The sequence below is a fragment of the Pezoporus wallicus genome, unplaced genomic scaffold (genome assembly GCF_028554395.1).
Source record: "Pezoporus wallicus isolate ANWC-B61680 ecotype Strahan unplaced genomic scaffold, APGP_CSIRO_Pwel_v1 contig_8542, whole genome shotgun sequence".
Lineage (NCBI taxonomy): Eukaryota > Metazoa > Chordata > Aves > Psittaciformes > Psittacidae > Pezoporus > Pezoporus wallicus.
The window spans coordinates 1,626,669-1,654,135 of record NW_026640148.1 but is presented as its reverse complement, the minus strand read 5'-3'; the positions used below and the strand labels follow the sequence as shown (position 1 = coordinate 1,654,135).

At 49.1% G+C, this 27,467-nt stretch overlaps 1 protein-coding gene across 1 annotated transcript; it reads right to left on the bottom strand.

Annotated features, from left to right (window-relative positions):
• Nucleotides 1-1,742: 1,742 nt before the first annotated feature.
• Nucleotides 1,743-23,821, bottom strand: ABTB1 (ankyrin repeat and BTB domain containing 1). Its single transcript, XM_057417517.1, has 12 exons — nt 23,684-23,821; nt 22,207-22,269; nt 21,085-21,140; nt 20,478-20,622; nt 19,675-19,834; nt 18,712-18,757; nt 17,178-17,294; nt 13,131-13,246; nt 9,030-9,128; nt 8,270-8,437; nt 5,236-5,436; nt 1,743-2,754 (listed from the first exon to the last, which is right to left on the bottom strand). The coding sequence occupies exons 1-12, from the start codon at nt 23,737-23,739 to the stop codon at nt 2,548-2,550; spliced, it is 1,434 nt and encodes a 477-aa protein (XP_057273500.1). The 5' UTR covers nt 23,740-23,821; the 3' UTR covers nt 1,743-2,547.
• Nucleotides 23,822-27,467: the final 3,646 nt, after the last annotated feature.

The following is a 27,467-nucleotide window of genomic DNA, read 5'->3' as shown; positions in this document are numbered from 1 at the left end:
CCAATCTGCTTTAGCTTGGAAGGTGAAAGAAAACCCTGCTCTGCCAGCAAAGCCCTTGTGAGCAGAGGACCTAGCCAAGCCTGTGTCCCATCACCAGCCCCAGCTTGGCTTCCTCATCCCCGCCTGCAATGGGCTTTGCAGCAGGAGAGAACAAGTCAGTGTCACTGTTCTGTCAGCATACAGGGCTGTGAGCTGCTGTTGCAAAGGTGCCATCTCCACCTTGGCCATGGCAGGCACAGCTCAGACCTCTTGAGGATGCTCACCGTGTACTCCAGCCTCTCACAACGCAACGGCGCTCGTTGTCAGTGCTGTTTGTTGAGTCCCAAAAGCCTGACGGGAGCTTCAGCTTTTCCAGTCCCCATCCCTCCCTTCAGCAACATCAGTCATTCAGATCCTATTGAAAAATAGCATCTGAAAATGGCACGTTCCTGCATGGAGCCATGGGGACAAGCTTGAGCCTCGTCCCCTGCATGCCAGTCACACTGCGAGGCCAATAGTAAATGGCCGAAATAGTGTTTGCCACCAAAACTATTGCAGTCACCCAGACATATAAGAAAGCAGGAGAGAAAACAAGTGCCTGTGTCCTCAGAGAGCACTCAGGGTTGTGGAGAAAACACAGGCTTCAGAGGCTCCCAGTGCACTGAGCAAGTCAGAGTGAAGGACAGAGGGTCAGAAACCTGCACCCTGGGATGCAGTGTGCAGTCAGCAATGACAGAGGCACAGGCGATGAGAGAGAAGGACTTACCTGTCAGGGGCTCCCCAGAGCCACTTCCAAGAGCAACATCACCTCCCTAGCACGGAATGGAGCAATCCTAGGGGAAAGGAGCCAGGAAAAACACACGGGTGTATTACAGCCATGTTCTGGCAGCACTGCACAGCAGGTCACCAGGAGGAGAGCAGAGCCACGCTTTCCTCTCTGCTGGAATCCCAGCTCTGCAGCCTGGGTGTGGGAAAACGCACCAAAGGAGCCCAATGAGACCTGGAAGTGAAGCCATGTGGATGCTGTCAGTTGGTAACAGAGAGGCCACAGCAGAACAGATATAGTGAAATAGACTATTTTATTGCTGCACACATGCTTACACATTTCCCTTAAATATAATGTTGCTCTGGTAAATTTTACAATCTTCTTAATTCAGCAAGTGAGAAGCAGTGAATAAAAGGGCAGAGGCAAGAGAACACAGAAAGGACATCGGCCAGAGAAGGAAAAATCAGAAGGTTTTTATCTTGTGACCAAGTTATCTGCAGCGAGAACAAAGTGGATTCAAATCAGAGGGTTGACCTGGCTCGTTTTCATTACAGTGTGCCTGCATGCTGCCCATCTGCTGAGCATGCCTTGGTAGCCCTGCTTTGCCAAGAGGGACTGGGGGGGTGGTTAAAGGGACCCCAAGTAATTGGACAATGTGAGGGGCCTCACAGATGTGACCATTAAGTGCACGCAGGCAGACGGGGCTCCTGCCTGCAGCACACATGGAGCTGTGCTATGGGAGGCAAAGCAAAGGCCACCCTGACCTTTCCTCCCACGTGCTCCACATGGGAATGGGATTACTCAGGAGCAGCCATATGGAAAATGCTTCCCAGCACCGCTGCCTTCCTCCTGCTTTGCCCACTACCAATGTCCATTTGCTTGAGCAGCTGAGGCATCTGCAGAGAGCAGCATTAGCACATTCCTTGGTAATCCCGTTTCTGCAGATCATTCAGTGCAAGTAGAAGGCAAAGGCCACATTCTGGCCGCTGGTGTGCGAGCCTTGTGCAGGGCTGTCACCACCACTGCTGTGCAAAGCCAATGCTAAGATGCCTGATGAGGGATTTATGCAGGAGGAGTGGAGGGGATGTGATAAACTAAACATCCTGCTTATGTTCAGTGTCATCTTCAGCCACATAGGGAGGAGCAACGCAGGAGAACTGAACCAGCTGGGTTAAGCTGTCGGTTTTTGCAGCAGGCTTTCATGAGCCTGACACTCACTGAGCACAAAACCAGTCCTGCCTTCACCACAATACATGGGATTTCACATAAAAGCATTTTCAATAGCCCTTGCCCTCCTCAAGTTTACCGAGATGTCTTTATCAGTTCAAGTTGCACTGGGCTCTTTGGTGGTCCTGTCAAAGCCACACTGAGCTCAGGGATGGACATGGAGTACATTCCACAAATCACAGCAAATGCAGAGCCCCTCTCCATGCCACCACCCTGAGCAGAAGCAGTTTTGCTCTACCACCATGTACAAAAAGAAAGGGAGAAGTGCTGTTCCCAAGAAGGTGTTTCCTTCCCCTTTAGGAAGGAAAGAAGGGGTGCTCTCCCTTCAGTAGGAGCAGCTACTGATATGGGTTGAGCTTCTGGAGCTACTTCTGAAGGGGAAAACAAAAACCCAAACCAAACACAAAGCAGACATGCACATGTCCAGGTATAATAAATTAAAAAGAAACCATGCCTGAAAGTGGATGGGAAGGAGGACACAGAGGGGGAAGAGGGACACTGAGAGATGCTCTCACACTCTGAGCCAACCCAGCAGGGCCTCCGCAGGCCACAGTGACAGGCAGGGTTTGCACACATCAGCACTCAAGCCCTATACTGGCCAGGAGGTTTTCCAGAGCTTCAAGTTTCTGGTTGGCTTCCTCGATGGCACTGTAGGTCTGCACATTGCTGGTGATGTGGAAGCGGATGTCATCGACCAGAGGAATGGAGTCCGTCTCCTGCCGCTCCTCCACAGCCTCCGCATTCTCCTTCACAGCAGCCACAAACTCCTCTGACTCCACCAGCTGGGTGAGGTGGACAAGAGAAGAACAGAAGACAGGTAAAGGGATGCAGAGGGTTGGGGTAATGGGCTCAGCCACTGTTGAGGGATCCCACAGAAGAAAAGGGAATGCTAAAGGCACATGGAGACCCAAATCTTCCTATGTCTCCTATGGATGCTGCTTGGAGATGCATCCTGCCATTAAACTTAAGGAAGTAATAATACTTCAAGAATAAATGGTCACAACCATGAGCAATCTGTACCTCCAACAGCACACTGTAAAACTCTCTAACTAGGCATCCATAGTTTTGGTACTGAGGAACAGGATTATACACAATGTTCCCTAACAGGAACCAGGAGATGCTGCCAGACACTTTGGGATGTCTCCCACAGGCAAGACAGCAGATGCTTGTGCCCAGTTTGGAACCAGGAGCCACCAATGACTCTATGCCCACCATGGCTCTCAGCACCAGCACCACCAGCAGATCACAGCAAGGCAGCTGCTCTGTTCTGCACCCAACCTGACAGAATCAGGGCACCCAGGAATGATTTTGCACCCAGTTCCCCAGGAGCATGTGGTGTGCGGAAGGGTGAGAGGCAGCTTCCGTCTACGCCACTGAACTGTTGCTGAGCCCTGCTCTGTGCTTTACATGCTGCCAAATCTCTCTCTGTAGCCATCATCAATGCATCTCCACAAGGTGCTGGCAGCTGCTGCTGCCTGAACAGCTGGGGCAGCTCCATTTGTACCAACACCCTTAGGAAGGCACACTGCCAAAGCGGGGTCCAAGGGCTCCCACTCAGGCAAGGGAAGTCAGTGCAACACAGAAGCACAGCCCCACCTTGGGATATCCATCAGCTTTCAAACCAAATCCCTTTTTCAGAAGCCAGAATCCGGGTGTATGCTGATGTGTCTGTCATCCCTTTGCTGAACACAAACCAGCCCCAGAATCATTTCCTTTGCTGTTTTCACAGGCCAAAAAGAATTTCACACCTTTCAAGCTGCAGGTGAATGTCACATTCCCAGGTGAACTGTACATGCAATTTATAAAGACCTGTCTCAGGATAAAAACATCCCATGGTTTCTAGTCTATACTGAAATATGCTAAACCTGGCTTAATTGGGCTAAACTTGGCTGGGCTGAGCTGGAGTGGGCTGGGCTGTAAACTGGGCTGAACTGGGTTAAATTGGGCTGGGCTGGGCTGTAAACTGGGCTGAATTGGGTTAAATTGGGCTGGGCTGTAAACTGGGCTGAACTGGGTTAAATTGGGCTGGGATAGGCTGGACTGGGCTAAAGTGGGCTGGCCTAAACTGTGCTACGTTGGGCTGGGAAGGGCTAAAGTGGGCTGAACTGGGCTGGGCTGGGCTAAATTGGGCTTAACAGTGTCTGGACAGATGTGAATTGGGCTAAACTAGGCTGAACTGGTCTAAACTGTGCTGTGCTAAACTGGGCTGAAGTGGGTAAACGGCTGTGCTGGGCTGAAGTGGGCTAAACTGGGCTCAACAGAGCTAAGCTGTGCTGGACTGGTCTGAATTGGGCTAAAATCTGCTGAACTGTGCTAAATTGGTCTGGACAGGTCTGAATTGAGCTGAACTGGGTTAGGCTGGGCTGGGCTAAACTGGGCTGTGCTGGTCTGAACTGGGCTAAAGTGAGCTGGGCTAAATTGATCTGGACAGGGCTAAACTGGGCTGAATTGGGCTAAAGTGGGCTGGGCTAAACTGGAATGGACTGTGCTGAAGTTGGCTGCGCTGGGCTAAACGGGCTGGGGTGAGCTGGAATGGGCTGGACAGAGCTAAAGTGGGCTGGTCTGAACTGAACTGGGGTAAAGCGTCTGAACTGAGATAAAGTGGGCTGGAGTGGTGTGCACTGGGATAAAGTGGGCTGGGCTTAGTATGGCAACTTTCTCCATAAGTCTAGAACTTCAAGCTATAACCACCTGGGGTAACACTTACATGGAGGGGCATAAGGAAAGCTTCAGTGTTAGATGCATTCCTTCTGGCTGTTCAACAGCCAAATTTCACCCGTGGAAACCCTTACTGTTCGATTTGTCCTCCTGGAGGAGAGTGGAGATCACATCAACTTCTCCTTCCCATAGCATGATGCCAGGAGGAACTGCCCCCAGCAAACCCCCAAAACCATTTCCTGCACACAGCAACCCTGCACACCCCGTTTGGTCCCCCAGGCTGTAGCTGGTGTATTCAGGCAACACCGTTGCTGCTCTGGGCACAGTGGCTGAAGGCTCAGTGAAAGGCACTGTCCAGAGATGGGGCTGTCATCAGCATTAGGTTTACTGCAGGGACATCAGGTACTGCCGTGCTCCTCATCCTCTGTCCTAACTCACCATCTGCTTTGCTACTGAAACACTGCTCTTTTTCAGGAAGCACATTAAACCACTTATTAGAGAGCAAAGTACAACCACTAAATCTGTTGTAGCTATGCGAAAATGTTAAGTGTGCTGTTAGATTTACGGGCACGCATGCCAAGTGCAGTGGGGGTTGTTTGCAATACCTTCTCGATGATCTTTGCCATGTACTCCGTGCACTGGTCCTCCAGCCGGGTGAGCTGGAACAGCTTTGCAATCCTCCAGATGCTCACAACGTTGTCCTCATCCAGGATCTGAGCCAAAGTCCTGCCACACAGGCGCTTGAGCCCGGGCAGCAGGTACATGTCTGCCACACACAGCACATCATAGGCGTTGTCCGGGGACAGCTGGAATGGAAAGAGGAGATTTACCACCCAGTCCTGAACGCTTGTCTCTGATGAGCTCCTGTATTTTAGCAGAGATGCCCTAAAGTGGGGTTTGCCCATCACTGGACAAGTGTTAACAGCACTATAAGGGACAGGAGCTCAGTCTTTCAGGTTTAGGTCTTCTACTCAGTTACCACAGAGGAGTTTAAAATGCTGCCGAGGCAGCTCGCTCAGCACGAAGCAAGACCTTTGCCATGCTGCAGCTGACCCCTCTAGTGAAGCACAAAGCGATGCTGACACACTGAAGTGCACCTGAAAGCTGGCTGCTAAAGCATGCTCTGTAGCAGTGGAAGGAAGTAGCTTTTACCAGAGGTACTAAGAGCTCTTCAAAGGGACAAATGGAGCAGCCTGACAGAACAGAGCACCTTGTCCCTGCTGGGACTTCTCCTCTCATTCTGTACTGCTGTATTCCTCCAGCTGGCTCTGCTAACAGCCAGCACAACCTCCACGGCATGGGGATATATCCAAGGACAGAAAACTGCACCCCAAATAAACTACAGGAGAGGCCCAAGGAGGTAAGGAACAGATCTGCACGTCAAATACTATTGGAGCTTTAACAGGCATTCAAATGGAACTAAATTCATGCACCAGATGCTCAAGCTTACACTGCTGGGAATAGCCTTTAACATTTTCAAGCTCTTGAGCTAAAGAACCACCCTCCCATTTCCCTCTTGGGTACTTTTGTTCCTTGCAACTGATCTGAGGATAAAAAAATGCTGTAGAGAACATTGGAGACACCACCTCCAGCTTCACTCTTCCCCCTGGCTGGGCAAATCCTATTTTAGTCAACCATCTGCGTCACTAACCTGGAACTAGAGCCTCTCTCTGCACAGTTCTGCTCTTGCTAATGGGAGTTGCAAAGAGCACAGATACCCACAACCCTTTTAACAGGGAATCTGCAGGATGCAGTGTACCCTGGCTGTGGAGAAGGTGAGATCCATCCCTTGTATTTAGAGACGAAGCCAGGCTGGTCTGGTTGAAGGAATGGTAACTCTCCTGCAGTGTGATCCACCATCCTGATAACTGCTCAGCAGCAAACCCACTGCTGCCCAGAGCTACACATGTGGTTGCTCACTGACAACTGCACAAGGCTGATTGCTTCTTCCCCTACAGCTGTTCACAGATGTTTGGAGAGTCTCCCCACAGCAAATGCTCAGCTGTGCAGAAGGATGCACGATGCAACGGAAGCATGCCATGACGGCTGTAGAGCCACAGTTGTGTGACAAAGCTCTTGGGGTTATCAATCAAGTGCTGCTTTGTCCTTTCATAAGCTCCAGGATCCTCACGAGCTGGAGGGGTTTGAGTCAGCAGCACTGATGGCAGCAGCTCCCAGCTGCTTGATCAACCAGAAGCTCCCCTTGAGCCCACAAGTATTCTGACCAGAAACTTCTCTTTCTGCCTAGAACCATTTCTGTCCTCTGCACACACTGCTCCCTCCAACTGCAAACTCTGTCCCTGTTACATAGGAGAGACATGAAAATCCCTTGGAAAAAGGAATATGGAACTGGGAGTGCTGATACTCGGCTGGACAAACCCAGAGCAGGGAGAACACTCCACATACAAGTGTGGAACTTGAGCTCCATTCCTGTTTCCCTGACTATTTTTCCCGGTAGTTTCCATGACAGATGAACTCTCTGCAGAAGTTCTATCTTGGCTGCTCAGTTTGAAATCCAAGCTATGCACCAGTCTGCATAGGGAGCATATGGGCAAGATCCTTTCAACTTTCACACTCAGCTGAGGCACCCCTTAGGAAGGATGCTTTCCAAGCAGCCATCCCTTTCCTTGAGCCATCACAAGGAGGGCAGGCAGACTGGAGAGCTGCAAGGGAACAGGGTGAAGCTGCAGCGCAGTCACAAGGTCAGGGGGATCTTCACAATCCAACAGGCTGCTTTCCCTCCCTGCCTGCCCTTTCAGCCTGTGGCTGAGGAAAGTGCAGAGAAGTGAAGCATCTGCTCCCTGGCATACCTATGGCAATCCTGCCCTTGCTGCCTGCTAAATATACCTCTCCCAACCACACATTCCCTGCTGCTACCCAGAGGTGAACAGACCAACAGAAACAAGGTCACAGCTGTGTGCTCTGCCTGTCTGTGGCACCTAACCCAGAGCACAGACACTGCTTGGGAGCTGTGACACTGGGAGGTGAAGTGTCTCTATCACTGCCCTAATGCCAGAACATGTTCTGGCATCTTGGAGCTGGACCTGATGAAAGCCGCAAACCCAAAGCGGGAAGCTGAGATTTGCTGCACCTTCCATTAGGCTGAAAACTAGGCGGGTTAGGGACATTACTGCTTGTGATACTGAGCACAGCAAGGCAGTGGTCTCCCAGTGGAGCCTTTGCCCACCCCAGCAACAAACAACAGTGAAAATAATGACTTGCTACAAATGGAAAAGTGGGCAATGATGCCAAGAGTAAAGAAGCAGAATCTCTCAACCTTTCTGCATCTCCAAATGGGTTCAATCTGCCATCTACTGGCAGCAGCACCTCATCCTTCCACAGAGCCCAAGGGGTTACCTGCAAAGCCCTGCATTTATCACGCCAACAGGCAATGTGCAACCTAATTTCCAAATCTTTTCTATGGGATGAAAGCCTAGGGATTTGCTTCAGGAATGTGATGCACATAAACTGCATCCTTGCCTGGCTAACAACAAGTCCCTGAGACAGAAGTGAGACAGCAGAGTAAGGCAATGGATTCAGGAAACAACACACCCCACACCTAATGCTGTAGGAACACGCTGCTGTGACCAGCTCCAGAATGAACCAGCACAGGAGGGGAGGCTCCATGACTGGCCTCACCTCTGTATCATCACTGTAGATGTAGTAGAGGACCCGGATGAAGATGTCCTCTGAGATGCTGTGCAGAGTCACCACAGGGATGCTGGGCTGTGTCTGCAGCTCCTCACTCTCACTGAAATGATCTTCAAGAAGGGCTTTGAAATAATCACTGCGACCACAGAAAAATGCCTGCAGAGGGAAGAAAGACCAACACACCATCATTTTCACTGCACCAAACCAGAGAGCACTGCCAACCAGCTGCCACAGCAGCAAAGAGGGATTCTGGAAGTTCAGACTCTGTAACTTAGATTCTCTCTACACTTTGAAGCTGAATCTCCAACGTTTTTCCACACCTCATTTCTATCCATGCCTACCCCCAGAACCAATTTGTTAACTGAAGAGATTAGCGAGGCACGTGGCTTTATGGCAGCAGTCTGAGTTGAGCTTAGATCTCAAAAGCCATTCTTATTGCTATTTACTTGCATATCAAACATTCCCTTCTCCAGACATTGAACTCTCAAGCCAGCAGCAGGAGATTTTGCAGCTGTGAACACTGCAGCTGAATCCATAAACTTATCTCCTCGCCTCTGCAAGAAAGGCAGGCTTTGCTGTTCTGTTCAATGCTTTAAATACAGTTCCCAGCTGCAATAAGACTTTGGGTTTTCCAGGAGATGAGGCAATGCTGCTTCTGCAGAGTGCATCCAGCACTGGATGAGCAGGAGATGGGTAGAGTGGGCTCCCAGCAAAAGGCAGGAGAATGAAGGACAGCGCAAGGACATACCTTATGGCACAAGAAGTTGTAATCTGCCACCCGGAAGCACACGTCGGGACAACTGTCGAAGTTGTCAGTGCTGTCGAATGGCAGCTCCCCAAAACCAACCTAGGAAGAGAGAACAGAAGAGCTGACCTTTAACACTAATGATTTAAACACACTCAGGGCCCACATTTGGACTTCTTGGTCTTCCCAGAAGCAACCATTCATCCGATCCCTCAGCACAGAGCTGCTCTGAACACTGATTTCAGTGTGAAATCCTTGCACTGCTGATGGAGATATTCCTGGTACAAGTTACAGCTGCCTCCCTTATCCATGGGAAGCCCCTGACCCTCCAAAACCCCCTGCCTGGAAAGCATTCCTGTGTCACATAAAAAGGCAGGTAAAAGTTGCCTCCACATGGTTACTTCATGTGGTGGGTACCATAACCATACTACAGCTTAGCACTAGCCCTTTACTGTGCAGATGGACAGGTAGATGTGTAACGTATGGATTCCATAGGTGTACAGACCAGTTTCAAATGGGTTGACTCCCATTACTGCCTCACTTGAAGAATCCAACGTTTCTAAAGCACATTTTCAGTTTCTGATCTGATTTGCAGCCAAAGACGATGTTGCTGCAGTATTAATACCCTGGAGAAATGATTTTAACACCAACACACCTCCTCCCAGTCCCACATGCTAACAAAAAAATAGCTCTGTTGGCCTTATACTGTTTTAAAGTGACACTTCCAAAGATTTGCACTTCCACCTTATCCTATGTGCAGGATAATTCAATGTGAAAGTTTCTATTCACAGTTATGCAAGCAAGGCAGTCCCTGGGAACAAAAGTTTCCCTGGTTCCTGTTCTCCAAACACGTGCCCCTGAGCTGAGCTGTTTATTACCTCTGTCTCTCATCCAGGAAAGTTACACCCCAAAACCCCATGGCTGACCATGAAGAACAGTTTTCCAACCTAAGCACCATTCGCAACACACCTGCCTGTCTCCTGAATTACAAACTCCTTCAGGCTCAACTTCCTGCTTCCAGCCTCGCCTGGCCCCCGCTCTGATGCTCAGGTTTACAAGGTCATTTCCAATTCCTGCTACAAAAGCAGGTTCATGTCTTTGTCTCCCCTATCCGGCATGAAGTGGCTTTGCAGAATGTTCCCTTTTATTCCCCTTTAAAGTCTCTACTTCTTCTACTCTCCTCCCATTATGCTTGAGGGATTTTGTCTCCCTTTCAGGGTCTCCCTACAGAAAACCGGCTCATTCCTCTCTCCCCCTTTCAGACAACCTCCTCAGCATACCAAAGCACAGCTACCAAAGCCAAGTATGTTGCCCAGGAAGCACAACACAGTCAAGCCTGTGAGGTGCAAACACATCCACAACTCATTCACCATACAGAAGTATTCTCTATAGCATAAGACTGCTTGAACATCCACAGGATGCTCCAGTCATCACATGTGGAGGACAAAGCCTGTGCTGCTACCAATTTACTATTAGCACTTAAATGGAAACGTTGCTGGAGGCAAAAGCACACAAACCTAATCAGTGACAGCAATTTGTATCTTGGCCAGATGATCTCAGCAAGAAAGCTGTAAATAAATTACAACACAAAATACTGGGCTGAGTGATGTGAGAGCAGATCACCAGCCCCTAACCACATGCAAGTGAACTGGATCATATTAACAAATGGAAGAGTGCTGGAAATGGTTCAGTTAATCTGCCTCTGCCAAATGGGCAAAGCAAAGCACAGCACAAAGACAGGAGGGAACCCATCTACCTGCTTCAGCCTGTTCTTTCTGTGCGTGACAGGATTTAGCTTTGCCCCAGAAGTGACAAATGAGTCACATTTCTTTGCAGCCCCACCAAAGCCAATAGAGATGGAGAGAAGAGGATTTCACGGCAAACTCTGATCCTTTTAAGTCTGATTTCCTCTTGGTTTGGAAAATAAGATTTCAGTTAAATGGCAATGAAAATCCAGCTATGAGGGAAGGATGTGCCAAGAGCTTCATGTTCTGGAAGCCCTGGAGTCACTAACTCAGAGGTCACCTGGCAGACACAAGATAGCCAGGCAGTGGGAAGCCAGATGGGTTCTGACAGTTGCCTGGCTTTTGGTGGTGTTTGACTTAAATCTGTCACTGCTAAATTGCATTGCAACAAACCAAAGCAGCAGCTGTTGTGGGCAGAGAAACTCTGGTCATTACTGGTTTAAAACAAAGCAGAGACAAGCACCACCCTGTTAAAAACAAACACTGCAAGAGAAAGGGCTTTGAAGTATAAACAGGAATGAGAAAGAAGATACCAAGATGCTAAACATGTTTAAGAGTTCAAAGAACAGAGAGCTCTCACTTGAATGATGCGCTGTGATTGAATATCCAACGTTAATGATTGTTTTCATCCCATGAAATTGGGATGTATAGAGTTTTCTGCATCACTCAAGTATCAAAGACACACAGATTACTTGTTGACAGTGAAACAGAAAGGTGCATACATCCCATTTCATGTATTGTGGCATTCCATGACAGGAACAGCACAGAATGTCTCTTGCCAAATTCTGGAAATGCTGGCTTTTATCCAAAGCTGAATGCCTGCTTTGTTTCCTCGAGAGCAGGGATGTTTGTACATGCCTACTCAGTTATCCCTGATATGTCAGGTTCCATACTTTGGATGGCACCAGCCCCTGTTAGAGTGAGGATGTGCGATTCCTCTGCTCCAGAACAAAGAGCCTAATTCACAGAACTGAACAATTTACAAGCATTAGGACGAGCTATAAATAGCAGTAGGATTAAGAGCTTTGTTCATCTATTCTTTGTAAGATGATAACAACAATAAAAAGACCTAGAGAGAGAAAAACTGGAATTTTTTTAGAGTTTATCAGGTTTAAGCAAATCACCCATGTTTGTGCATAGCACATCGCTATGAACATTGATGTGCACAGCACATCACTATGTGCCCCTGTCCTCCTTACCTTTGCAGCCCTAACAAGCCTCATGCTGCTGTAACTGCCTTCATTCTCATCTATGAACATAGCCAGAAAACCACAGCTCAGAGGCATTCATACTGAAAGCCACAAATAAATGCAGTTATTTGGGGGAGGCAGATTATGTAGGAAAGATTTCTGCATTGGTAGATGGAAACTTGATGGATTAAAACTGCCTCTCTAAGTGCTCAGTACTCAGGGAAATATATCTGCCAAGCACAAAACATGCTGGCTTATTACAGGTAGGAAACCTTATCCACGCACATAGACACACTGCACGAGGCAGGTCGATTCAGCAGAGGACAAAAAGCAGAAGGCAATAAACTTTGCTACATCACTCAGTCATACAACCTCTGGGCACAGCAGCCACCTAAAATGAGTTCATGTTATTAAACTCAGTAGCTGGTATGAGAAAGAGGAAACAAAGGACACACATAAGGGCAAAGAGAATCTGCTGATATCACAGAAAACAAGAGATGAAGGGAGAAGGAAGGCTACCCATATTTGTCCTGTTCTCCTGCAACTGGGAGCAAAGATCCACATATATGAGCCCACTAAAACTACTGACAGCATTTTAACACAGTGATCATCAACCTGTGGTCTGGGGGCTCTTCCTAAGGGTCAACAAAAGGCAGCTATGGAAAGCAAATCTATTGCCAGTGAAGTTAAATTTGCTACAGAGGGACTCACATTTCTGCTGGCAATACTGTCAGGGTTTGGAAGCACTTCTCCACTGCTGCTGTCAGCTCCTAGCAAGCAAGCCCAGCAAGCCATCTGCCATCTACACGTTCCTTCAGGTACCAACGCCTGCTGATTAAATGTTTCTGATACTCAAGCTGAATGGTAGAGAAGGCAAAACCAGCTGTGGGCAACTCTCTGTCCCACTGCCATCAATGGGGAAATCCCCACCAACCACATGGCAAGGGGTTTGCTTACCAAGATGCCTCCTGGGGGAAAAATCCAAGGAAAAGGACTAGCACTGACCATCTCATTAAAACACTGTTACAGCATTTCCAAGCAACAAAAGGCTTTCGGCAGTTGGAGCGCCAGCAAACAGGCAAGCACTAAGCTCAAAGGGGGAGAACTGAACAGGGGTGAACACGTATCGCAGTCCCACAGAGACCAGAAACAGTAGAAGTGGTCCCTACCCGCAGTTTGGCTGGCAGGGCGCAGTCTGCTAGAAGAGCCAGATCTTCCTGCAGCCGGCAGTTACCTGTGGGCTCAATCGTCAGCACTTTCACACAGGTCCCTGGCTTGGAAGAGACTGGAAGAAGCAGAAAAACAAAACAGAGCAGAGATGCCTGAATTCCTCTGCAAACATTCTCTCCCGTTTAGAGAAAAGACCCTCCAGGAAAACATCAGTATCATTGCTCTTGAGCTTCACTGCAAAACACACGCCGTTTATCCTTTGTTAGGTACCGAGTTCTGTGCACCCAAGTCTGTCTTCTCCTCTCTACCCGCAAAAAAAGCACAAAGACCCCCAAACCACCTGCACTCCTGAGTCCATGCTCTCTGCCAACATTAAAGAAGCATCACTACCACCAAAGAGATGAAATAAACCACACAGAGAGCAACTTCAATTGCTTTTTTTCAGACCTAGTGTGTCTTCCTCTCTTGCCCTACCAGCCTACACAATTTAACAGCCTAATAAAAGAGAAGTAAAACACAAAATCATACTTTTCTTGTCTCACTATAGAATCATAGAATAGTTAGGGTTGGAAAGGACCTTAAGATCATCCAGTTCCAACCCCACTGCCATGGGCAGGGACACCTCACACTAAACCATGTCACCCAAGGCTCTGTCCAACCTGGCCTTGAACACCACCAGGGATGGAGCACTCCCAGCTTGTCCTCTTCTGGCCACATCCCTCCTGCAGCCCACCACCTCAGGTCTGTTTCAGCTCATCAGGCTCTGGGGTGACGACAGAAGCATGCAAGACATTCAGGAGTCCCTGGCATATAGGGAAGCGTGTGAAAGAATGTGGAGCACCACTGGAAAATGCAATGTTGCGGTGATGAAGCCTTGAGATGCTGTTGGGAGCCACTCAGAGCTAATTCTCAAGAGCAAGAGTTAAGCAGCCCCACACTGAAGCACTCAGAGAAGTTTGACAGGCACGACTCGCTGCTTTCAAACCCCTTGCACGTGAATCACGCCACTTGGAGACCTCATTCTGCCTTTCTGCTCAGTGTTACGTGAGCTCCATCAGATGACTCTGCTGCGCCGTGGGCGAAACAGGGCCACAATGTGCCACAGGAGTTCTCCACCCCCTCTTCCGTGTCCCCACTGCACCCTGCAGAGATGTCACCACCGAACCCCAAACAGGCCGGATATCCTAGGGAGATACTGGGAAGGGAAGGATACCAATACAAGACAGGCAGGCACATCACTGCTACACATAGAGCTACACCAGCAAGGAGATGGGCTGCTCCATTAGCACTGAATGCTACTTTCAGACTCGGGACTTCCAGGGTAAGCCAAGGGGAGACCTGGCACTCACACAAACAACACTAGTGTGTGAGCCCTGTCCACTTCCAGACCAGCATGAGAGATTTCTCCCTGTGCAACCAGAAATTCCTTATGGCAGAGACAATCATTGCTATCTGTGTAGCACCTATTGTAACAGTCACCAAAGCAGCCAGGCTCTGAAAGCACTAACGGACCCAGCAGCAAAGGGAAAGAGTTGTTGGGATCTACAAAGCACTTACACAGTGACATGAAAGAACAGTGATTTGTCTGAGAAGCAAATCTCCCAGGAGACATTGCAGCTCTTGGGTTCAAGAGCACAGCATTTGGTATCCCAACCTTCAGGTTGCAAATTGTTTGCAAATACCTCTGAAGGAAGCACTATGGTTGAATCTGGACAAACCCTGCCTGAGCTCTTCCAAACGCCACAATAGTTTCTTGTTACAGCACTATATAAATGCAAAGGGCAATATGCAAGCCCTCACACTGAAGTCCATCTCGGGTGCAACAGAAGGCACTGGGTCATACTCATCAGGGTTTCCTGAACTACTCTCTGTGCATGGCAAGATCCTAAGTGCTTCTGAAATGCTGATTAACTCTAGATAATGAGATTGCAGAGGCTGCAGTTATCCACTGGAGCTGCACGGGCTTGAGCTCATGTTGGTTTATTAGGCACGTTTCAAGTTTGTAATGCAGATGCAAGACACGACCGTGCTCTGCAGACCTGAATCAAATGTCTATGGCACAGAGAGCACTTGAACAAGCAGAGATTCCTACTGCACTAGAAGGAAAAGCAGTGTTTTGTCAAGTGCCAGCCACGATGTGACCTAAGATCTCTCCCAGTTTTTAACTTCTGGAACTGTTATACGTATTACTTCCTGGAGAAACAAGTTTTCCTCCCTTCCACATGAGATCTGATGAGAGAAACGTGTTAAACTCTTAACAGACCTCTCAGCAGTTCTGTCTATTCAACTGACTCCAACCTGTCATAAATGAAAGTCAAGCCTAGTATTTCCATCAGTGCTTTACCCCACCCATTGATTGTGTTTTCTGTTAGGCCTCAGAAATGACAAACAACTCTTTGCTCCAAATAACACAGAAATTGCACTATTTGTCCAGTGCCATCCAGGAAGTCTATTACATTCCTGAGGAGAGCTTATATCTGAAACTCCCAGCCTGAAATGCTCCTTCACCATTTGCTACTGTTAAACCCTGCCAAGAAGTCAGCTTTTTGCAGTTCACAAGTTTAACCACTGGACTTTATGATGCTTAACTACCCAATGACACACTACACGATGGCTTCAGACAGCTAGCAAGCTGTCCACCTTATTTTTCTCCCACAATCTAATATGAGGTTTTAACTTGATGTATTAAGGTGCAATGGGTGCCTCCAGGGCCTCAGCTACATCCTAGGGAAAAAGATACAAAGGGAAAAAAAGGGGAGGGAAATAACTCCAGCATCTCACTGCATTTCTCTGATATCAAAAGATGCCACAAGATAAGTTTGTTACCCAATTGTCTGAGTAACTTTTGTTTCCTATTGATGGTATTTACCACCACTCCCCTTGTCCACCATTTATTTAATACACAAACCGGTATCTTACACTATTTATAGCAAGAAACAAAGAAATGCATTTCTAATCTCTTCAGATGCACATTTACATTTGTGTTTACATGTCTGAGGAAAGACTCAGGATGCAGCTCTCACTGGGACTCGCACTCTGGTCTACATGAAACAGCTGTATAGTGGTAGCCTGTACACCACCGAACATTCCTAAGGGGAGACATACACATGATAGTATCTTCCAAGTGATTTGCAGATTAGGAATTTCTTAAGCCGTAAGTACTGTCTCTATTTGTTAAGCTTTGCAACTTCAGGAGGCTGAATTATCAAAACTCACAGTTCAGATGGGAAAAGTGGAATAGCTACACCTTTACCTGTTGTATCAAGCTACAGACCAGACTCTCTTCTCAAGCCTAAATTAACTTGACTGAAGTAAAGAAGTTAACTCAGCATGAAATGAGAGTCACATGTTTTCAGCCTGGAGGTTTTGTTACCAGATGATTATTTCTACTGACTAATACTGCCTTGCCCTGCTGGGGCTGTTTTGAACTACGGAGATGGATGATAAACTCCAACTGCTGGTCTTCATGCAATAAGCTGATGTCATGATTAGATCATAAGCTCTTTGGATAACTAAAAGCCCTTAAATAGAGAATTGTGTCATTTAAGGTTTGGCTCATACACGTGTTATAAACACACATGTGCTTTCAGAAATACTCCTGTATTTCAAAGTGGTCTATTTTTCTCTGCATTCATTTTGAGCCAATTATCAAACATTTTACTTTGGTTACGGGTCAAATAAATACAGACCAGGACTTGAAACTGTACATACTTCATCTCCCCAGGGATTTAAACAAGCTCTCTGCTGAAAGGCACTTCCCAATACATCCCACAGCGCTCCGCTGAATGGCTGGCAAGCACAGCAAAGCCCTGCTGCTATGGCTGCTCTGCTGTAATGAAAACATTCACTATACACAATAAACATGCATGTGTCAGAAACCACTACAGCTGCCCTACAGAGAGCCAGGACTCAAAACCAGCATGTAAACATGGAATGCCACAACAGCATCATTCTCTGGAAGCCCCAAGGGCATTGTCACACTTTGCTCTTGGTCCCCAAAAGAGCATCATGAGCACAGCAGAGGAAACAGACAGTAAAATGCTTACCAAATTCATAGACTTTTTTGCATTTGGTCTCCAAATCATCTATGAGGTCCTGCAGCCGGCACTGCTTAGCTAACCTCTTGCAGTCATTTACATACTCTACATCGATGTCGAGACGCCCTGCCAAGAAGAAACCAGCTCTTTAAACACATCACTTGAGTGTAAAGATGGCAAAGATTAAAGACTGAAGACCTGATGGCACAGAAATCGAGCACTTGGAGACACTGCCTCACTTTCCAGCATCCAGTTACAGCTCAGCCCAAGAAGCTAAGACCTGGTACCCCACCACTCTGATGAATCTCAGTTTAATTCCCATTCCCACTTTCCAGCGTCATTCAAGAGGCCTTGAATTTCATAGAATCACAGAATAGTTAGGGCTGGAAAGGACCTTAAGATCATCCAGTTCCAGCCCCCCTGACACGAGCAGGGACACCTCACACCAAACCATGTCACCCATACTCTGTCCAACCTGGCCTTGAACACTGCCAGGGATGGAGCATTCACAACCTCCCTGGGCAACCCATTCCAGTGCCTCATCACCCTTATAGTAAAGAACTTCCTCCTCACAGCCAATCTAAACTTCCTGTTTAAGTTTGAACCCGTTACCCCTTGTCCTATCACTACAGTCCCTAATGAAGAGTCCCTCCCCAGCATCCCTATAGCCCCCTTCTAATACTGGAAGGCTGCCCTGAGGTCTCCATGCAGCTTCTCTTCTCCAGGCTGAATAGCCCCAACTTTCTCCTTGAAATTTCATTTCAAGCCTTCATTTCAATTTCATTTCATAGCCTTTAATTTCATTCATTCAAAGACTGATCAGGCTTTATGCAGACGACATTTAATTCCCTCAGAAGATTAAAACTAACAGCACAACAGCAGCATGCATGGCTGCTGTTACCTGGCACGGGTAACAGCAGACTTTATGCTCGCAAGCTGCCATCCCAGAATGTTTTACCATCACTGAAAACGTGGCAAGGAACATTTCTGAGAACACTGGACTGGGGAAGGAGAACCTTGAAGAGAAAGTTATTTTCTGGCACCACCTCCTGGCCTGAAAGAGTTCGGCACTTAGCATGCCTGCAATGCAACACTGGCATTTTCATTGAAGGCTTAGGATCAACTTCTGCTCAGAAGAAATATTAGAAAGCAGCCAAAGTGTTCAGCACACACTGCTCAGTCTGCCAGACTCAATGTCCTGCATGGGCAGCTGGCTTTTCACCACCTCAAGGGATTGCTATCCCAGATGAAAGATTTACCTTCCTTAAGTCAATACATTCTCACACCCATCCAACCACAACCTAAGCTGATTTTGTTTTAATTGACTGCAGTTATTGGCAGTAAAACAACTGGCAAAAGGTACAAACACCGTGTAAGAGCTGGGAATTACTCACATCCTCCCCTTGTGCCAGCAGAGAGGATGCTGGTGACTCTGACACTCAAACACTGCTGCCTGCAAGCCTGGGCCACTCACTGCTAAGGCAGAGGCACCCCCAGTTCCCTACCAGCTATACATGCATACACAAGAGAGGAAGCCACATACCTGTGTATAGGTACTGCAGAAGAGAGCCAAAGGCTGCTGGATTAATCTAAAATAAACCAAGGAAAAGTTACCTTTAGAATTCCCAGAAATTTTGTAACAAGCTTGAACTTGCCTGATACAAACAGAAACATTTAAATAGCAGCTCACACACTGCACCCAAGTTTCCTTGATCCTCGTGTGACTAATGCTGCCACTCCACCTGGCTCGCACAGCTCTTTAAATGTACCAGATGATACTAATCCATGTGCCCCGGGGGGACAGGACCTGACTAATGGAGGCACTCCAAAGACACAGCTGAAATATGGCCTCTGTAAAATCCAGTCTTTCCCTGGTCACAAGCTTCTCTTCTTAATTTGAGAGGGAGGATGTGTTCTTGTGCAAAGAGAAAGAAGAGACATTAAGCAATATCCTGAGAAACTGGAAGTATGCTTGTCACAAGTGGTCTGGCAAAGCCACAATGAACCTATAGAAACATATGCCAGAGTACTGGTGATTAATGGATGAAATGCACTTATGGCCTATTGAGTTCTTGCTGCAAAGGCAACAAAAGGGACTCAATTAGCACCAATTATGGAGGTGGCGTCTTCACCACAGACCACCTGTCCCCCAGGAATCAGACAGACCCAACTCATCCCACAGAGGAGTCCTGACACAGCTGGCAGATGGTCACAGCTACCTGCTGCTGCCATTAATTAAGACATGGTTGAGCCCATGACAGAGGGAACAAAGGGGAAGTCACAGTCTACAGCCTTCTGTTATCTGAGCAAGATGCTATTTTATGGCATAAAGTCCTTCCACAAGCCCTTCTCCTTGACTTAGGGCCATTCTGAGCTCCAGGAGCTATTCACTGTGGAAGTGAACTCTCAAACTGTCCTTCCTACTGACTTGTCTCACCCAGCTGAGACAGGAAAAGAAAGGGAAGAGCTGGGGAGAAGAGAGGGGAAAAAGCAGGGCCTTGCTCACCAGTGGATGCTTCAACACTATCATGCTCTTCCCCTTCCATTTGGTCTCAAACATCTCTGCAAAGTAGGCGCTGCGAGCGCTGAGGATGCAGCGGTGGGCGCAGAAGGATTTGCCATGAACAATGAAAACGATGTCGCTCTGGTAACCCTGCTCCAGCAGCCTGTGAGGAACACAGAGAGGGGAATGAGAAAGGAGCACGGAGTAAAAGCATGTGGGGGTCATGGTGCAATGAGGTCTGAATCAACACATACTTCTTGGCACTGCAGTCTCCCTCTGCCCAGTTAGAGGCCAGTACAAGGATGGGAACCTCACATAAACTGGAGTCTCTCACTTCCTCCAATGACTCCAGTTTTGTCAGTGCAAGAGGGAGACTGGAGAATGAAACCTGCCTCAGGTTAACACCAGAACACAGAGGGCACACTTCAAAGCAGAACTACTTGCCCCCAAACACAACTCCGAAGGTTAATTCTGCTTTTCAATTGGCAGCTGATAAGAAGCCCTGCAGAAGCCCACACTCTGAAAAAGGACTACCCCACTACAAAGCAAGATGCAACTTCCCTGCGCTGTCAGTGTGCACGTTTTAACCACACAGCAAATAGGAGAGGACATGAAGTCATCCACCCTCAGAAGGCAGGATGTTACAAGCACGAAATGCTGGCTATTACCACATCAGAGATGAAGCTTTGTTCATGTTTGCATGCTCATCCCCTCTTCTTTAAAAGGGAAAAAAACAAGATTGCTGCTTCTAGAGCTAAGGAAGGATGGCAGAATGTGTTGCACACAGAGCTGCCCCATGTGCTTACCGCTGCAGGAAGACATCATAGTAGTCCCTCTTCATGCACTTTGCTGTGATCTGTTTGTACTCCTTCAGCAGGCGGCGGATGGCATCGCTCAAAGCTCCATAGAGGCAACGCTCCCCATCAAAGGTGTTGGCTTCACATTTCGCTCCTGCAAAATGATCACAGGAACATGCCAGCAGTGCTCAATCAAGAGTCCCTGAATGGTCACTAAATGAGTTGAAAAGCCCTTGTGTTTCCCCATTAAGTCCTGTTTACAAAGCAAGGCTGCAGGAAGAGTACAAGAAGGTTTTACACAGACAGCTCCTCAGATGAAGCACGGTTCTTACATCAGCAAACTCCCAACAGCAACACCCCCTCACAAAACATCAGCTGTGACTTCAGAAAGTTCACACTGCCTCGATTCACCACAGAAAGTGTCCTTGTAGCAAAATTCAAGCAGCAAATGGCCTGCAAAAGGGACCATGAATGCGTGTCCAGAGCTCCCACTGCAGCCTGAGATCACTTATCAGATGGTTCATTGTAACAGAAGTTTCCACAAGGCACAGCTAGAGGGATACACAATCCCCATGGAGAGAGATATTGCACCCATAATCAGGGTGCTTCTGCTCACCATTGGCCAGAAGATAGCGTACAAGCTCCTCATGTCCACAGAGGCAAGCGTAATACCTGACAACAACAAGAGAAAGAAAATCAGCGATACAATAAGAAGCCAAATTCAGTGTTCAGGCACACCACAGCGCGCAGAGCTCAGAACTGAGCATCCCTCATAGAAGATAACTCCTCACAGGAGTGACAAATTGCCACCTAATAGCATAGACCCCAGCAGGACACTAAGCAGGATCTGTTCCGAGCACTCCCTGTCACTGCTGTCCTGCAAGGAGATCTCAAGGTTCCAATCTGGGCTCAGCATCTTCTGTTGCACCAGCAGCTGCCGAATCCATCCTCGTTTTAACAGAGTTCATTCCATGGGCGCTCAGCAATTCCACTGAATTCCCAAAACCACTCCTTGCTCCTTCTGTTGTCAGTGTGAACGCTGCAGGCTATGACAGCAAGGGAAGAGCTATCACAGCTACAAGATGTACAGCTATGAGATGTACACCCCTCAAAGTCCTAGAAGCTTTGTTTCCTCTTTCACAACCTCAGCCTTTCATTCTTCTCTCCCACAAGGACCTCAAGCTGTCCTGCAAACTAGGAGAATCCTGTAATGCACATTGCAGCAGGCAAATGTTACTCTACCTTTACACTGGGAAGTTATTCCATACTCTAAATATGTCACAGGTATCTTCGGAGTTGGTATGCAGGGAGACAAAAAGCTCACTCTACTCCTCAGCTCCAGCATGGGGATTCCTCACTACCTACTGTGTGCTCGCAGCCTTGCCAGACAGCCCGTGACCCCACAGTTACTTTGCACTCTACCAAGCAAAGCCTTCACCTGAAAAGACACCTTAAAATGCCCTGGGCTTTCAGGGGGGAAAGGCTGATCAAGCCAAAACCAGGCTGCCTAATCCAGGTAATGCAGTCACAAAATCATCCCACCCCCTCTGAGCGTTACTGCAGCAAGTGTCAGTCAGGTGGGGAGGGAAGGAGATAGCAAAGAAGCAGAAAGTCACCACATCTCCCCAGAAGCAGAACCCAGGGTGTTCAGTAACAGTGCTGCTGGCAGCTGCTGCAGAGAGAGCCCAGGAGCTCTCTCCCCTCCTGCTCCCAGCCCGGGCTGCAGCGGGACACTCACAGAGGGGTGCTGTCCCATTTATCACGGACGTTGATCTCCACATCTCGCTGTTCGAGGAGGTATCTGGAAGTAAAGGGAGAGCAGAGTTACCAAGCAGCCACTCAGTCACATCTCTTTCAAAAGCTGTAAGTTGGGGCTGCTCAGCCTGGAGAAGAGAAGACTGCGTGGAGACCTCAGGGCACGCTTCCAGTATCTGAAGGGGGCTTATAAGGATGCTGGGGAGGGACTCTTCATTAGGGACTGGAGTGATAGGACAAGGGGTAATGGGTTAAAACTTAAACAGGGCAAGTTTAGATTGAATATGAGGAAGAAGTTCTTTACTGTTAGGGTGGTGAGGCACTGGAATGGGCTGCCCAGGGAAGTTGTGAATGCTCTATGCCTGGCGGTGTTCAAGGCCAGGTTGGTGACATGGTTTAGTGTGAGGTGTCCCTGCCCATGGCAGTGGGGTTGAAACTGGATGATCTCAAGGTCCTTTCCAACCCTAACTATTCTATGATTCTAACTCTGAGGTTTACAGGAACTCCTGAAGGTATGACAGGATCTCGAGGGGCTGTCAGCTATGGCTGAAGTTAAACCCTCAACCCAAAGAGCAGCACTCTGCAGCTCCATTCCATCTGAAGTGGTGGATGTCACGAAAAAGCAGAATCAAACCCACCTCCTGCTGACCCCTCACTGGGCAGCCATCACAAAAGAAGCCTGAGCATTTCAGCAGCACCTTCAGCCTCCAACAACACATGCAGCCGGGATGCTTACAACTCAGTGGCCAAGCCTACAAGGCCAATGCTGGGCTCCTTCTGCCACAAGTAACACCACTCCAGACTGCTCTTAACTCCTGCCCTTGCCTTGTCCTGCACATTTAGGCTGTATCAAATGCTGCCAATGCTCCCTCCCAGGCACCTCTAGAAGCCAGCCTGTCCCCCACTACTGCAACACCCACCTCTCCTAAGCACGGGTAAAGTCCCTTTTGGCTTCCACAACCCCTCTCAAGTCGTTTGGTTTTCACTCACCCCCACATCGCTCTCACCCTTCACCCCCTCCATCCTCCCCATCCCAGACTCCAGGTCCCTCTGACCACATTCCTCACCCCAAGCAGCTCAGCTCCTCACTCAGACCCGTGCGGTCGCCTTGTCCCCCTGCTTTGGCAGCGCTCCCGAGTCTCACAAGCACACACCGGGAGCACAGCAAGGGCTCAGCGGGAGCCCAGCTCCTCCGGGATAAAGGATGGGACGCGTCTTTACGGGATAAACGCTCCCTCCCACCCCCCGGTACCTACCAGCACCACAGACCCCGCCGGTTACCGGACAGGGAGCGCCGGGCGCGGTCCCCGGGCCGGCCGAAGGCCGTAACGCAACACGGCGGGGCCGGGACACCGGTGTCCCGCGGTGAGCTCAGCGGTTAAAGGCAGCGGAAGGACGCCGGGTAACCGGGACCCAGGACACCCCCTCCCTATCCCTATCCCCGTCCCGGCCCTGCTCACCGCACGCGGCTCACGTCCCCCTTCTTGCAGCTGGTGAACAGGTCGCTGGTGTCCATGGCCGGGGCAGGCCGCGGGGCGGCGGCGCCGCATTGACGCGGAGGGCGGAGGGAGCCGCGGGACCGGGACCGCACCGGGCAGCGGCGGCGGCAGGGCGGAAGCGACGGCGGAGGTAAACACGGCGCAGGGGGCAGAGCGGCAACGCGCAGAGACGGGGTAGCGCAGCGCCCCCACGCGGCTTGGAGGAGCAACCGTGGTCCAAGGGTAGGACACGGCGTGGCGCTGGGGAAGGGATGAAGGGGGAATCTGCTTTGGAATGAGGATAGGAGATGCTCTGCAACATACCTGAGGGGGGAATGGTCCAGAATGGGGGTGGGAGTGGGTTCTGGAAGACATGGCAGGGACCTGGTGGGGGCACCCACTCCAGGACACACGTGGCACAGGGATGCATGCACACATAGAGGCTCTGCTCTGGAAGGGGGGTTGTGATAAGCCACCCTAGCAGGGAAGAGGGGTCCTGGGCTGGCCCCATGGGGATAGAGCAGACAGCATCCACACCAGGATGTCACCCCATGGACATAGGATGTCACCCCACAGGGAAAACAGCTTCCCACAGCCCATGGGTGAACCGAGGGACCTTGGCCAACATTGTGTTAACGGATAGGGCAGACATGAGCTCCCAAGCAAAGCACAGGGCTGGGGCAGTGTTCAGCCACCCAGGAGGTGTGTTTTATTGCAAAGAAAACAAAACCACGACCCTGTCGCTCCCAGGGCCGGACGCAAGTGTTTGTGAGTGTTCCCCGGCAGCAATCCCAAGCAGCGGGCAGGGCCTGCAGATGTCTGGGTCCAGCAGGAATGAGGGTGGTGAGAAGAAGGGCTGGGAGCCTGGTTGTTGGCCGGGATAAGCCCACGAGGTTCCCATGATGAGCACAGATGATGTGGATGTTGTCGCTGACTGTCTGAGTTGCCCCAGACCCTCTGTGAAGGAAAAGTGCTCCTGCATGGCTGCGGAGACTGGCTGGAGCAGGTGAGCTGCTGCTGCTGGCAGTGGCTGCAGTGGGGTCCTGCTGCGATGCTCTACGGTCATACTGCAATAATCCATATGATAACATACCCGTTTCACCCTGAACCCTTTGTCTGGAGGGATCCTTACGGTGTTCTGCAGGATGCAAAGCCCCAGCACATGATGGACTCCACATTACAGGCGCTGTTCTAGACATGTGGGCAACAACATCCCATCTCCTTGCTCTGCATACGGGGATATCTTCACATAAACCATCACGCAGGAGCCTGGTGCAAGCCCCTCATCAATAAAGCAAGCAACAGGCCTGGGCAAACCATAGGAATCAAATACCGAAAGAGAAAGAAAAAGTCCTTTTTGTCCATCTTCTTTTCCGTCTCCACCTCCCAGCAGCCACCAGGTGTCAGTGCGATCTAACGTCTGGCCGATGGGACCACACGGTGATGACCAAGAAGGAACACGGCTCTTCAGGGCTGGCTTTGCCGGGCACACCACTCCAAGTCCAGATTTGACAGTTTTTGTTAAAAAGAAGTGTAACTACATGAAGGTGATAGAAAAGCTTCCCGTTACAAACGCTGAGACAAAGTTTCTCTTTAAATCCTCCCTGCGCAGAGCTGGAAACCCAAGCGCTGAACAACAAGAGGGAGCGGGCTCCACAGTGCTCCCCAGCCCGCAGGTCCTGGATGACCCGTCTCTGCAGGGCTGGGGGAGAGGGACAACAGTGCAATCGACTTAACAAGATCTGCCTAGTGCAAAAACACGGTACAGAGAAAGAAGGTAGGAAAAGTTATCACCAGACTAAAGTGAAATGCTATTAACCAGGGATGTCCAGGGCTAAATGGAGATCATACAGCCGGGTACACTCTGTCAGAGACAGCAGAAAGGTGTTTGCAGCCTCGTGACAGCCACCCTTGGACACTCTCAAGACCACCTGGATGCTCTGGACACAGAAGAGAGCTCCACAGTCTGCAAAACTTGAGGCCATAAGAAGCTGGAAGAGTGAATGAGGAGAATCTGGTAGTTTATGAATAAGCCCACAAAGCCCCCTTGGTTTCTTTACAGTTTGAGCACTTTACACCAGATCAGGAGGTGCTAAGCCCAGCACTGCTTTATCAGCACCTTGCTGTCTCTCTGATTAGTAAAGTGGAGAGAAAACAGGGCAGCAAAGCAGCTCCTGGTGATAATGGGCACCAAATAAGTGTTTTGTGGGTGAACTGATTCACATCTATCAGTGGCATTATTATTTTAATAGCCACTGAGCATTAAAAACATCTTTAATGAGGATTATTTGACTTTGAAACACTGAGATGGTGACAGTGCCTAAGGGCCTCATTATGCTAAGTGCTATACAAACTCAAACCTTAACTCCATGCTTTAATGAACTCCTTGTACTGTAACAACAACTCGCATTTAATCCTGTGAGCCCCAAAGTGCCATCAACACAGCCACTGAACCTGGGCAGCTCCACTGCACAGATCCATCCCGCTCAGCAGGAGCCATCAGGGTGGTCAGAGAAGGGCCACTGGGTGGATGTCCATATCCATGGACTGTCCCCCTTTATCAACTGATGGGGGGGAGAAGGAACTCCTCTGAGCATCGCTGCAACTAACAAGATCCAAAAGGAGCTGATGATCACCGTCTCCTACGTAACACAGGGAAAGGTGTGGAGGTGGGATAAAACCACTGGAAACTGGAATCTGGATAGGAAACCGGAATCTGGATAGGAAACCAAAGGCTATTGTCACCTTTCACGAATCCCTAAGAGACTGATAGCAAAGTGGTCCTCCATCGAGGTGATCTGTGATTCAGTCTGCATGCAAAGCGCTATGCAGAATGAACCAGCAGACTGTGTACCTTGACTTGAGGCACCCACACCAGGGGTGAACATGCTAAAAAGATCTGTACATACAGGGATAGATTTACAGGCTCGGCATCAGGCTGCACATCTGGGGTCTTTCTGTACAAAGGCTCCCTTAAAGACCAAAGGCAAAGCTGCACCTTGCAGTAAGCAAGCACACACATCACCTAACAGAGGAATACTGCTGCATCTGACCAAAGCAAGCCCCTCAGTCCCTCAATGACAAGAGAAACAATGTTCTGGGATCTCGGGCTCCACTGTAGTTCTGAGTTTAGGCAGGGCTCAGAGAACAATTATGCATTCACGTGCCTTTTATTACACATCTTCAGGGAGGAGCTGGAGCCTCAAAGTTGCCTGAGGCATTCCTGAGCAACGTTCATTGGGGACCTCTTAGATCTCATCTCATCTGAACTGGCTTTTCGGCTTGCTTAAATGCAGTGGTTTGAAAGATGCTACCCCGATTTACACAGGTGGGACAATAAACAGCCCCCCCCCCCCCCCCCCCCCCCCGGGCAGGATGCTGAGGAGGAAACAAAAGGACCAGAAAATTGGCTGTGTCTGACTTCTTACTTCTCTCCCTTTGAAAAGCCCCAATATTCTGCATGTACCTCAAAAAGACCCACTGAAACCAAACTACCCTGGAAAACAGGGGTGGACTCTAAAACTGAGACACACAGGGATACTTTGCTGCTCATTTCACAGGCTACTGCATGAAAGAGGCATTCAAATGACCTTTCCCAGCAACTCTCTGACCTAAAGCGGATTTCCAGCTAAGATGCTGTTCCATGGCACTGAATTCTCTGCAATCAGTCAAAGCAAGGGTAAAGTGCTCAAACTCTGCACACTCAGCCTGCAGCTAGGGAGCTGGAACGGGGCTGTCTGTGGTGTGTGGGGGAAATGAGATAACA